Source organism: Balearica regulorum, chromosome 5 (assembly GCF_011004875.1).
Source record: "Balearica regulorum gibbericeps isolate bBalReg1 chromosome 5, bBalReg1.pri, whole genome shotgun sequence".
Lineage (NCBI taxonomy): Eukaryota > Metazoa > Chordata > Aves > Gruiformes > Gruidae > Balearica > Balearica regulorum.
The window spans coordinates 24,085,213-24,099,633 of NC_046188.1; the positions used below are offsets into that span (position 1 = coordinate 24,085,213).

General features: G+C 39.5%; 1 protein-coding gene across 2 annotated transcripts in view; it reads right to left on the reverse strand.

Annotated features, from left to right (window-relative positions):
• Nucleotides 1-14,421, reverse strand: part of NRXN3 (neurexin 3) — a 1,011,514-nt gene that overhangs the window by 547,127 nt on the left and 449,966 nt on the right. For both annotated transcript variants that reach the window (XM_075753769.1, XM_075753770.1), the window contains one exon: nucleotides 1,261-1,380. In XM_075753769.1, coding sequence (XP_075609884.1) covers nucleotides 1,261-1,380 — 120 coding nt within the window. The remainder of the gene's footprint in view (nucleotides 1-1,260; nucleotides 1,381-14,421) is intronic.

Sequence of the window (14,421 nt, forward strand, 5' to 3'; positions counted from 1 at the left end):
TGTCAAAGTATGAATGCTGATAGGCCTCTCCAGTATCTGGGAGAAAGGGGAGACCAACACAGATACCATATTTCATGAATGACTTGGAACAGCAGGCCTTTTGGCCTTCAGTAGAAACAGGCTGTCACCACGTATTAAACAGCTTGTCATACATGGCATCAATTCAGCCACATCTCAAACTTCTAGGGAAGGGTTGCAGCTATGAAAGTGCTGTGGCACCACTATTGCATGCACCTTGCTGGTACCACTAAAAGTCTACCGCAAATACCCTTACAAAAAAGCAGCAGCTTGTGAGATGCCGGTGGTCAGAGTGGAGAATAAGAGTCTTTTCTGGTCTTAAAATTTACACACACAATGAACCAAATTATTGAAGCCTACTCTTAGGCTTACTAAGCACTCATAATGTGCTCCTTTGTTCCCTGCCTCAGAGCAAGGAAGGAGAAGGGGACTAACTTTCCCTTAAATAACAGAAGTGGGGAGAGAGTAGAGCTGAACCCATCTGTTCCCTCCAGGCAGGGACAAAGGCCATATTGGGATGAGCAGAGGGAATGTCTGAAAGCTGATTATCTGCCCCCTGAAGAAAGACTTTAGGGGTTTGTTCAATTATTTTATCAGAGATCTTAATAGTAATTTGCCAAGAACATCATCCAGTATTTTGAGATGAGGCAAACTAATATGCCAAGAAGCACAACACTGTTGCTCTACGTTTTAGTGACTACCTGGTTTTAACTGAACATTCTAGAAACAGGACCCAATTTTTCACCTTAGCATACAGCTAGTGATTCAGTAGAAGACAATCTAGAACAGTGCTCAGCAGTTTTACATCAATTTCATGTCTTTGTCACCAAGGTTTGAATGAAAACCTCAAACATTATTCAGTACACAAAACATAGTCATTTTGTACCTATGTAAATATTACACACAATATATACAAGTCATTCCTGGTTGCTCTAAACCATGAATGTCATTAACACCAGTTACCATCCTTGGTCTAGTTAAGTTAGCTTTTAAAAATAATAAGAAAAAAACCACCACCAGAACCCCAACACATACCAAATTGCATATTTTCATTTTAACAAGAAAAAAACCCTACAACCCAAATATACTGTTAATGCTTCAAAGAAATTTTCCAGGAAACAAAATTTCGCTTTGACACTGGGAAAGTTGTATTTCAATTGAAAGCAAAACTAATCGTGTGTTCTCTGTGCTTCCATCAGTCAGAACTTACAGCTCACCAATCCAATGGAAAAGCCTACTTACGGTCATTACACTGGCTCCCAGAATATGAAGTCATGGAGCAGTCACAGGTGAAGCCTTCCCATTGCTGATTACAGATGCCCTGATTCGCACAGGAATCTTCCTGGCAGGTAGTGCTCGGTCCTGGAGAAGGGATGACAAGACGACGGTGAAACAAAGCTGAGAGAATCATTTTAGTCAGGCCCACAAGAGCTCGAATTCATTATTACCATTACTATGAAGATCCTCATGCAGAAGAGAAAAAGCACTTTTCCATTCTCAGACATGCAAGAAACTCAGGTAAAAACAGCACAAAGACAACTGTACACTCCACAACAAAACAGCAAACTAACACAGAGCAAGGAGGAAGAGTGAAGAGCAACATATTCCCTCTTAGGCAGGCCCAACTCATATGTTCAGTGCTTGCTTAAATAAATTTACATTAAAATATGGTGTGATGCAAGGATAACAAATCTGGCCAGGTTGTCATGCTTCCCTGGAAGTTTGGTCCCCTTGTAGAAATGAAGGCTAAGAAATGGTCCCATGAATAATGCTTCATCCTACCCAAAGAACCCCGATATGTGGGTTCAAATGGAAGTTCTGAAGCCTCCGTTGGCTACAACATTGCTTTATAGGTTAACCCAAACAAGCAAAAAAACAAAGACGCCGACCAGTCCCATTACATAGTTTCCCCTGGAAACATGTCAATAAAGTCCTCAGAAGGGCATGACATCAGTCCACAACACTTCTTTATTGTGCACTGGTTTCCACAGCCTTTGGGGGAAGCAGCCACTACTAACAGAACAGCCTTTCATTGTTCTGTGATTTGGAGCCAAACGTTATTATCCTGCTCAGATAAACCTTGCAAAGACACATCCCAAGCAACAGGCAAAAAAGTGATCTTCAGATCAGAGGGAGTCTGAATGACAGCTAGTATGTCATCCACAAGGACGTATCTGGATTCTGAATCACCTGAGAGCAGACATGGAGCTGCAAGCCATAGATTATAAGGACACAAGTTTAGAAGTTACTTCCTGAGAAAGTATCTTATCTTCAACATTCTAGACAAAGGTACGCTTCTTCTATTGTGCAGTACTTCAAATAAAACGTAGAACTATAGTTGACATACCTACTATTCTATATCCTGCACTTGTTGGAAAAGAAGAAACAAAAGAAATAGAGTAGAAATGATAATAGAGCAGAGGATCGACTGGCTAGGCTGCCTGAGATCAGTTTGGTAACCACTTCCAGTCTAGGACAACAGCATAAGGCTAAAGCAACAACTGTTCTACCCATCCCAGCATCTTCTGTCACAGTCACTGTTAGCAACAGCAGTTCCAAGAGGTTCATCCCACTCTTCATCACATCAGCACCACCATCTGTACTTTATAGATGAGACAGGACACACCAAAGTGGAGACAGCATTTTCAAATGTTTTAACCAAAACCCCTCAACCTCCATCTGACACTGAATTCCATAGTTATACAGCTTCTTTGATATTCAGATTGTACATCAGGGCACTTCTACATTTACAAGCCTTTGTAGAACCCACATCTAACTGGAAGCCTCACATCATGGCATGATCCTCTCAACAATTCAAAGACCAAGCCAGGAACAGACCCTTATAGCTTTGATGCAGAGTTCCTGCTCTTCCCAGCACATCATCTTTCCTCAACGCAAGAACAGAATGGGTGAGTTTCAGTAGCTTTTTAGCTATCTGTGTTTCTTTACATCTCTCCTGCAATGAAAAGGAATATGTGTCTATCAGTAGGCAGAGAGTTTAACTGAACATTAACAAAAACCTGAATTTCTTCCACTATCTGTTATACCGTTAAAAAAACAAAACCAAAAACCTCTAGGTAGAAGCGTAAGTGTGGATACCAAAAGCAGACAACAAAATCCCTGAAAGAAAAGTTACCTATTGAAAAAGGGGCGGTAGCAGCAGCCACAGCAAGAAAACTGCATGTTACCATACTGAAAGAAAGCTGAGCAGCATTTTTCAACACTTTTCTCCTCTCCACCTCTTCTTCCCACGCACCTGACTCTCATTTGCAGCTGTATGAATCCCAGTGGTCTTACTGGCACAGTGAGAAGTTAACAGATCACTTCTAGGATTACAACAGTGCTGACAGACTTTACAGTGTGGGTTGGTAGGCACATGCATGCACACGCTTCCCTCGTGCCTTTACACTTAGAAAAGAGATGGATATAGCTATATAGATACATACGCATCAGTTTAGGGTCTGACACTTGCTTCAGACTTACTCTGGCCCAGCAAAAGAAGGGATGACATTTAACAATCTCAAATAGAACATTAGTTATCATTTTGCCTCAAATGTCTGAGTTATCTGAGGATAAGGAATAATAAGGAACCGATACCCCTACTGTACCTTACTATCCCATTATCTGACCTCTAACCCTAAATATGAATGCCAATACCCCTAGAGGTATAAAAACCCCCAAGTTCTATATTTTAAAAAATAAAACCAGAAAGCAATTGTGACTATGTAAAGTTGCTACAGCATGAACTGTAAACACCATTACACAGAAGCAAAGCAGAACAGCATTTTCAATGACAGTTTCGCCTCTGTTCCTACACTCTTCTGAGAACACTTTAATCAGTAACTGGACTTTACAATGGGCATCATCTAATGGAGAAAACCTTTGCCTAAGTACCACAAGAGAAACAACCAGTACTCTACTCAAAGAATAAGACTTTATGAGGCTAGTACCTGTGGCTTGAGGTGCTCATAGTGAGAGGCTAGAGAGCCAAAGGACTTGAATTGTGGTTTCTGAATTGTATTTTACAGAAACCAACTGTGAAGATGTAAACAGTACTTTCAAAGCATCCAGAGAAAAAAAGAGAAAGAAAAAAACCCAACACAATGATGAGGAATTTTGAAAGCTTGGCAATACCATAAGGAAGCTCAAAGCCTGATCTGTCGTCTTCAGAGTCAGTTGTGACGGCACAGCATAGATGCTGGGTATTACGCTTTGCCTCGCTCCTTAGTACTATGGGCAATTTGCATGATAAAAGTACCTTTGTCTCAGAGTTCATCTACTCCTGCTGCTCACAGTCCTTGCCTGGTGTCATAATCCTCCATCTGCGGCAACAGAATTTTGTTCAGAGCAACTAACAGGGATGTCACAGGGGATTAGGATTTTGGATTAGGGAGCAAAGCGACAGAAGCACAGGAAGGCTTATAAAACATGAAGATTGTATTACCATGCGTATGCCCTTTAGTGCTAATGAAGATGACAAACAATTTATATATACAGCAGTAGAATTAGTTCTAAAATACCAATGCCATCAGGGTTCAAGTCTATTTTTAATATCATTCCTTTGACAACACTTACAGAAGTTGAAGTATTTAAAAGCAAATTTTCAGAACTAGTCTTCACATAATATTCTGAGATACATCTGATAAATCACACTATACTTTTAATTAATAAAATATACATGCTGACTTTAATTTTCTCCTTAAATTTCCAACACCCTGACAACAGTTGCTATTTTTGCATTTTTGTGCAAAGGCCTTGTTTTTGTTGTTTGTTTGTAGGTGGGGTTGGCACATTGTCTTCTTCATGCCACGTGCACAGTGAAAAGGGGAGTGGGCAGCAGATATAGGAAAAAAGTGGTGAAGTTCACAGTGCAGAGAAGCATCCCTGTTAGCAGAAGTGGGACTTGGTCTCCTCCTGTCCACACTAAGCCTACCAACAGAAGGGGTTCCTTAGGAATATGAGATGGCAAAGCATACAGTGTCCATTTGGATCTTTATTTCTGCACCTCTAATTTTTGCTGGAACAGCTCAGTATCTGAGGACTTGCAGGATCCGAGATCTTGCTGGGTCTCCCTCCCTGGGAAGAAGTCCAGTACTACACTTTTCTTTCAAGTTACTTAGCTAGATGTATGGTTTGTTTATTAGTTTTACCATTAAGTATTTGAAGAAAATCATCTTAGAAGAGTACAGTAGCTAAATGTCTTATCCATATTCTGCTTGGAAAAATTACTTTGTCTAACTTTCACACAATTTCATCTGTATGGTAGATTTCTCTTTGCCCTGAAACTAAAAAAAAAAAGAAAAGAAAAGAATTCTACTGCTGCACGTAGCTAAAACTGACATGTTTCATCCCACAGGTGGGCACGTTTCACTGGCAAGAAAAGTCATTCCTGCTGTGTCATTTGAAAGCTCTTTGCAGAGAAAGGAACTTTAATAATAAAAGACAGCATTGTGTTTATCACAGTTTCTTTATACAACAGCTGCAGGATTGTAACACAACTGCCCCATGCTTTGATCATAACTAGCAATAAGCATTAAGCTAAGTAAACCATTTTTGGTCTGGCCTGTAACAACCTTCCTTCACACATCAAAAATTCACTCCTATTGAAAGAAATCTACCATTTGTGTTAACATTATTTTCTCAGTAAGATGAAAATCTGCAACAGGCAAAGTTCAACGGCATCATGGGTTCCATTTTTCACTCTCCATCTCTCTAAATGTTCCCATTTTTTTTCCTTGCACCTTCAAAGGGGTTAGGAAGAGACGAAAGTAACACATGCAAGACATCTTTACTGTCTTTGCAGAGTAAGGTGCTTCTTTTGGAAGCTTTTTGGATGGGACTTTGGGCAACCTGGTCTAGTGAAGAGTGTTCCTGCCCATGGGCAGGGGGGTTGGAACCAGATGATCTTTGAGGTTCCTTCCAACACAAACCCTTCTATGATTCTACGATTCTTTTGTCCTATAGTTCTAAATTGCAAATGCCATCAAGCACTGAAATATTTCTACCACTACTAGAAATTAGGATGAGCAATTTATACCTATGATAAATCTACAACCTACTTCTATCAGCACTCCTTTTTCATAGCCAGCAATAGTCTGCTTTTTTTTAATTCAATGTGCAGGCTTAGTACAGTTCAGAGGCATCAGGTCTTGGAAACCATATGCACTAGGCAGAATATAAACCTGTTCCAGGACTCATTCTTAGTGGCATGTTGACACCTACTTTGCACAAAGTTAAGAAACTATAGTCAAGTTTCAGTGCACGATTCAGAAAGTTAGATCCTGTATTTTGAGTCACAGGCAGTAGAAAGCAGGAATATCACAGAGTAACTTTAACTTAGCAAACTAGACCAAAAAAACAAAAGGGATTTTCAGGGACTGCAAGGCCAGCTCTTCAAGCTCGTTTAGTTCCAGATTTTTTATTTTTTTATTTTTTAAGAACTCATCATCCCTTTCATCACCTAAATAAGGTTAGACATCTGGCAGGTTCCATATCTAAAGTTACCCATTGTCAGAAATTACTCAAAAGCCAGAATTTTGCAGTCCTCTGAAAATACAGCCATTTATTCCAGTGCCTCAACAGAATCTGAACTCTGCATTCACCTGACATCAGTTATGACCCCAAGTCCTTCTGTTCCAAATACATGACTGGTCTAAACATTTCAGGAACTGGGACTAGTTGAAATAACAAATATGCAAGTCTCCCACAGAAAGCATATTTACCTCAAGGTGATAGGAGAAGGGAATTGGCAGCAATGGCAATCCACAGAGGATGAATCTACAATGGGGTGGGGTTTTTCCTGGCATATAGCTATCTTCCTCCCTCTTGTCACCCTGCCACTCTCCATCTCTAAGCAACCTAAAAGGTCTCGAGCAAAGTGCTCATAACACATGCTGGTGAGGGAAGAACAACCACCACCAAAAAAAAGGCATCAAAAACCCCACCCAACCATACAACAAAAAGTGAACTGCATAAAAGGGAGTATGCCTGGAACTGAGATGTGACAAGGAACAGGGAGGTGCAAATGAAGTAGAGGAAGTGAACAGTATTCAGACACAGAAACTAAAAGCAGAAAGGAAAAACAGAAAGGGCTGTATGTGAAAAAGGAAAATACAGTCAATTGGAAAAACACCCTTCCCCACTACAAATCATAGCAGTACAAAAGTACCAGGCCTCGTGGCCTATTCTGAAACAGTGAAACCTATTTAGCAAAGGTTGGTTTCCTGAAAAGCCAATAATCCACATTACGTACTCAAGACAAACATTTCCCCTCAAGCTTCAATGTGACGAAATGTCTCCATCTGAAGGGCAAATATTCCTATAGGGTTAAGACCTCTCTAACAATATGAGCTTGAGCTGGAATAATATTCACAGTTCTGACAAGCCTTTAGATTCTGAGGACTCTGGAAAAAATCAAAACAACAGACAAATCTGTTTGTTCTGGGACCTCTTCTTCATGCTGCATCCACTTCAATGGATGTCAAAAATCAAGCAGGAAGTCCTGGGCATGTATTCTGAGTTCTGATGGACACACATGTGACTAGAGAGAACAACAGTGGCTGCAGCCAGAGACACGATACTTGCTGATGTCTAATGCAAGTCACAAATTCCCTGCCACAATTTGAATGGATGGCACAGAACATCTTAATCCTAAAGCTATTTAGACTGCAGTGTACTTCCAGAATGCTTTTTTTCCTCACATTGGTCCCAGCCCACGTATCCTTCCTATTCTTTCAAATCTCATCTTTTAACATCTTCATTTGCATAAACTTCAGAAATCCACTAAAGGCAGCACCTAACACTCTCTAAATCCCCAACCTCTGTAAGACACAGTACTTCAACTTTTTACAGCTGGGAATAGGTCAGAGATGCCAACAAAATGTGGTCAGTCACGTGCTCCACATGCATAGAGCACAATACATCATACTAACTGCTGCCTACCTCTAAGCTGTCAAATCTTTCAGATTCCATGTTTCTTATACATCCAATGGCTAAAATTATCTCAGGCTGTCAGTATCTTTACCTGTTGGGTAAGAGGGCGCCTCCTAATATGCTTCTGTCTATTAATAACTACTGCAGTGATAAACTGTCTACCTATTAAAATTTCCTTGGTTCCTCCAAATATATTTTTATCCTGTTCTACTGAGATGTAGAATGCCAAACCCTACCTAAGAACACACATGATATTCTGAAGCAAATGTAACTGCTCCCTACCTACACCTGTAATACAGAATAGGAACATTTTAATGTGAAAATTGAATCTATTGCATTAGATCGGATCAGCAATACCACCAATTTCTTCACAGTAAACATGGTGAATAGAAAATGAGCTTATGAAGCACATGATTAAAGCCACAAAACCTTAATTCCAATGATATGTAAAATGTTGGGAAGTCTTGTCTCTATCTCAGGGAGTGAAACGGGAACACTCTATGTGTTTTCTCCCACAACAAAACCTTAGACTAAACCTATGGCTTCAACACAAAATTTCAAGGTGATTAGGCTGATACCATAACAGATACCATCTGTGGCTTCAGGACTGTTAAACAGAGACACATTGTTCAATGCCTCTGACTTCCCCTTGCACTGAGACCATTCTCTCCTTTTCCATTAAAAAGGAGGAGCATTTTCTTAAACTTTTACAATGTTCAGGAACAAATTAATTTGTACTCTATTGCAGTCTCTCTAGATAAGTTGGGAAGTGTATATATATAGTGATAATGAAACTTTCAACACCATGGAAAACATCTCTCTGGTTATACTAGTATCAAAATCCTATTAATTTCTAATAAGCAGTTTTCCTCACTTATGTTCCAGGGAAATAGGGTTTATTTGTATGTAATTGTACTGTTAATCCTTCCTTCATTATATGTCTCCTAAGAATTAGTCTTCATCAAACTGGTTTTCTGTCAGTACTCTTTATCCCATCACTTCTCTGTAATTCAAGTGGCATGCTCTCTATTACTATCTGGCTTTTCCAATTTGAGACATCTTCCTTGACTTCTTCCAATTTCCCCCCCCCCTTTTCTACTTAAGCTACTATCAGTTTTTTTAATGGCTTTCATTTGAGTAGCTTTAGTATTTTAACACCATCCACATAGTCCTCAGCCTTTCGGCAACCTCAAACATTATTGATTGATCCCTTTTTTACTTAGCAGACAATAGTAATGAGAGATGTCAATAGAAATTTCATGTGAGGATCAACATTGTGAAAGAGCCCTATCTGATTTGTAAGAAATCAGATTATCCACGAAAAGGTTCTAAAAAAGACCTACAAGAGGTACAAAAATTAGCAGGTACAAAAGGATCAGGCATGACCGCTCATATGTTTGATCAATTATGGCTTGTAAAATGCCATCTAACTAAGAAGGGAATTTGTAATTAGTAGATTATTTTTTTTTTAACTGAAATTCCAGAAAGTTATTTCTGTGTGGTTTTTTTCAAAGTCTAAGTTAAAAAAACCTAGCTTTTACCTCCTGCTCTCACTCCTTAAGCTCAGTAGTGAAGACTCCAAGTCAGCTTTTTGTTTTGTAAAGTTCTGAGGGCCTTCTATATCTCTATACACAGCCTGAACAATAGGCATTTCAGGAAATCAACCTGTGCTCTTATGGATATTCAGAGATTGATACAGTCAAACCTCCCAGGTCAACAAAAACACCTCTATTGTTTGCCATGTCATTCTTCAACCCAGATATCCCCTCCAGAGGGGGCTGGGATTTATCATTCTGTTCCTGTCTCAGAGGTGTGACTGCATCCAGCGAAAGGCACCAAATGTTACATAAAAGCATCTTTCAGTTCAAACCAGTAATGGGGAAGAAGAACCTTCTCTACCTTGCAGGTCAGCTTTGGTCAACTCAACTTTGTTAGCAAAAAATAAAAAACAAAACAAAACAAACAAAAAAACCAAAAAAAGGCAAAAAAATAAACAACAGGTTAGTATAGAGGCAGATAAACCAGGGTCACATCACTTCAAATAAATAAAAGCAATTAGTATAACCATCACAGCCAACGTGCATAATCAATACATGCAAGAATGACAACATAAGCAACAAGGACACCGAAGGACATGGCTACCTTAACCCAAGTAACAGATAACAAAACCACATATAATAGAGGAAATGCATTTCATTCACACACGCACAAGGTCAAAGAATTTACAGATAGTAGAAAGAGAAAGGAAAAAAAAAACCAAACCACATTCTTAATGCCCATCTCAGCATTTACCAAATAAATTAAGAGAGATTTTGTCTCATTTGAGAAATACTTAGAATCCATTTAAGTAAAAAAATCTATTTGACTTTCAGCACATTAGTCAAGAATATTTTTCTTTTATTTCTACATCCAGGCTCTGGATCTGAACTTAAATCTCTCATAAGAGCACAGATTGACCTGGGTTTTTGTTCAAAGTGGATTTATTGCCAGAAAACCATAGAGGACTGATAACTCTGAAAGACAACAACCTCTTTTTATCCCAAGAACTGAACTTGATGCTGGATGTAAAGTGACAGTGAAACCTTGTCCCCTCACAGGGTGCTGCCTGCTCATGGATTTCACCACGTCCTTAAGAAGACTTGCATCGACAGGCAAATAGACAGCCCAGGCTTTAGACCCATACAATCTTTGTCAATCTCAGCAAATCAACAGAAATTACAGTAGTACAAGCTCACTCTTTAACCTACATGGGAACGATCTTGTTATCTGTGGTCAAATCATAGTCCTCATGGCAAAAGAGAATCGTAAGTCTACCAAGTGTGACTGACTGAAGATCCACGTACAGTTTTTGAGAATCGCAGAGCATAGAAAAGCAAAACAAACAATACCACTGATGCTCTTCCGCACAGGATTATGATTTTTTTTTTTTTTTTTTAATGGAGTCCAGTTCACAAGGAAGCCACATAGATTTTTGATGTGTTATACCTTGATTCTAAGTTTTCTCTTTCGGCATGGAAAAAGCCGAGGACAAAGATGAGACTACAGGCAGCAGCTCCTGAATCCCTTGCCACTGAAGGTTACATATTTTTATTATGCAGCACAATGGGAACAACAAAACACCAAATCACTGACCTCATTGTTCTGAAGATGGGTATTTAAGAAGTGCATACTCACCTTTATAACCTTCTGTTCTTAAAAAGTTCTAATATCACAGCTGATATTGAAGAGACATTGGTAGCTCTCCCTTTCTCCCACTGTCTCCTTTTACATTTACAACCCAATAAATTAGAACTGGCATGTACGGATGCCATTTTCTGTGATTCCTATGAAGTTTAACATTTTGAATCTTTGCTATTGTTTTACAGCTCACAAACAACTCAAGATGGCAATTAACTTTCCTTTTGAGCTAGTCAGATTTTTCTTCCCACTTCTGGAACTCCTCTACTACATAGAGCCATAAAATCCCCAGAGTTCTTTAAACAAAACACAAAAGAAAGAGGGGAGGAGTGGGAAGAGGAGGAGGTTGCATTTCTCCATGCATCATCTTTGACACATAGTCTAACAAAGTACTGTGTAACAAATAAGCACGTTTCCTAACTGCCCTGATCCTGGAGCTGGAGCAAAGCTTGTATTTGTTCCATAATTCCAGTAGCACAGTGACAATGGAAAGAAAAAAAAAGCATAAAGGAGAGCTGTCAAACCATCATGGAGTAAATTAACGCTCCTCTCCTCAATGGACAACCTTTGATTCCACAGAGAAAGTGAAGTATCGCTGGATTTGATGTTTCACTACTGAGCAGATGAAGGGTGAAATCCTTTCTGACATTATCCTGCTGTGAGATTTTAAGCATGAGATTAGATTTTCTCTTTTCCACATACTGTTTAGTATGCAAAATGCATTTCTGATTATCCAGCCTGTACGTGTCATTCATGCTTTTCACACACCAGTGAATTCCAAAGGTTAACTATACTATTTCATAGAAAGTAGCACAAGATTATGATTTTACTCTAGGATCTGGAAGAAGATTAAATTAGGACAAAAAAGGTCCCAAAACATCTGGAACAGTGTCAGACAGTTTAATATTAATCACTTTCCTGTGTGAGAAGCTGTTATCAGTGGAACAGGTGAGGAAAGGTGAAGAGGAGAGGAAGGAGCCATATCTCTAAAGCACATAGAAAACATCTTGTAGAAGAAATACAATGTTCTTTAACAATTGCCATTAGGTTGGTTTGGCTGGGGGCAGGATGGGGTGAACGTGAGTGTTTAGAACGTGCAGCTGAATTTCAGATAGCTCTAGCACCCATGGTAAGCCGCAGAAGAATGTCCAAATAAAGGAAAGGAGAACACAGGAGAAGATAAGGCAAATTAATAAAGAGGTGAAAAAATACTCCAAATGTAGGAAGTACCCAGTAATATTTAGGGCAACGTCTTTAAACTCCACAAAAGTTTTGACATCTGCTTAACTTCTTCCAGGACAAGTGAGGAAAAAGCAGTGAGTCACTCAGACTTGTCTTTTGTGGATGGAATAAGCTAATCCATTCATCTAGTAGTAAGACTAGGAATGAAGTGCTCAGCGAGAATAACTGATTTTAGAATGAAATCAGTGTAGCAGCTATCATCTTGTCCAGCACATCAGTGATCAAGCAGGAGACTTCCAAAGCTGAAGTCTTAAGTTTGTACAGCACACAAGGAAGCTGCATAATGAAAGAGGAAACTGTTCAGCTAACAAACAGGATAAAGAAGTCACTTAGCTGTGCCATGCTAAAGAAATCCCACCATAGATAACTTAAAGCAATTATAGAAATAAAATTGAGAGGCAATCAGATAAAGTATTTCTTGCCTTAGGTGTTGAACTGCCTTTTTTTTTTTTCTTTTTTTTTTTTTTTTAGCATTAGTGTACACTATTAAACACCAGCCACTTTCAGTCTCAAGGATGCCTTCATTTCAGTTAATGACTCCGATATATGGCCTAATAATGCTTTGGGATTCTCCAGGTCCTAGAGAAAAAGCTGACACATACAAATCATTTATATTGAAAGTGCTTCCTGCTCCTGCTCAAATAGGAGCATTGCCTTACCCACCACTGGAACACAGCTATTTGTATAATGTGGTAGATTTGTGCTTTGGTGTACAGGAAGGCTGAATTATGCTTGAGCACGTAAAAGGAACAGAGTGTCCAAGGAAGTTCAATGGCTTGCTCAAACTGAATAAGAGGAGGTGGCAGTAGAACCAAGACAAAGAATATTATTTTTCTGTTAAAACTTGTGACTCTTAATTGGTGGTACGGAATACAGTACTGAAATACATGAATAGAGATAACAAATGCAAACAGGATGCGATGATGTCACCCCTTTGTAGTGGTACTGGTCTGTCTTAGATGGGACAGTGCTGTCTGCTGACCTACACCTCACGTTCTACTATTCTCCAGGCTTCCTTCCTCCCCACATCCTCTCAATTCTGTCCTGAGATCAAACTGACAGTTTCAGAGAAAACAGCTGCCACCTTGTATCTCCTCTGCTTCTGAAAGCAAAGCCATGACAAGAGACAAGCATTAGCAGAAATCTCTCTCATACCACATTTGGAAGGCAAGATTCGTACGTGGGGATGGAATGATATTTTTTTAAACATGCATGTTCTCATCATGTACATGGTCCCTGTACTCATCATGTACTGCCCTTCATGATGAAATAAGAACATGTCCTGCAAATCAACATGCAGCACAACTATTCCCCCAAAAAGCCTGCAATTGTTTATTACAAACATGTTTAGACATCACAAGACAGCAAGAACTGCTTGGGACTTGAGCCCTTATAAAACATTATTAAGGCTGCACCCAAGACCACTTCATATGGAAACGAAACAGAGACTTAAATAAGGACCTAACATGCTTAGAGTTTTTCTTGGAGAAAGGGGAGATAGGTGTGATGTTCAGTGGCAACTCTAAGAACAGGCACCAGTCAAGATGTGAGATGAAGCCTTTGGGATTGCTGTGATTAAAAAAAAAACAACCCACAAATGAAACAGTTTTCTGGTGACCTAATTCTCAGGTTTTTACTAATTCTAAATATGTTGGCAAAGAAAATGGCTTCCTCTTCAGCAGTTCCCTTGGTACTGAGCAGGGACCATTCAGGAAGATAGCACAGGTAGTGCTTTGCAAAATCAAGTTCTTCCAATGGCAATGAGGGCCACCATTGACCTTACCACCCACTTTTTTAGGTCTGTCTCCAACTTTGAATCTTTTCTGAAGGGCTTTAGAAGAGAGAGGGAGCTCACATTCCTGACATTTCTAAGAGTGAACCAATCTCCACATTTAGGCAGCAGATGTGCTGGTACCAGATTGGCACACAAAGTGCCACACTACATGTTTTGGGAGTGGCACTGGCATTATGCAACTTCAGTAACAGGACACTAAAACTGCACTGGGTACAGAAGAAGGAAACGCCACAGCTCTAATAATGGTGCAGAGTCTC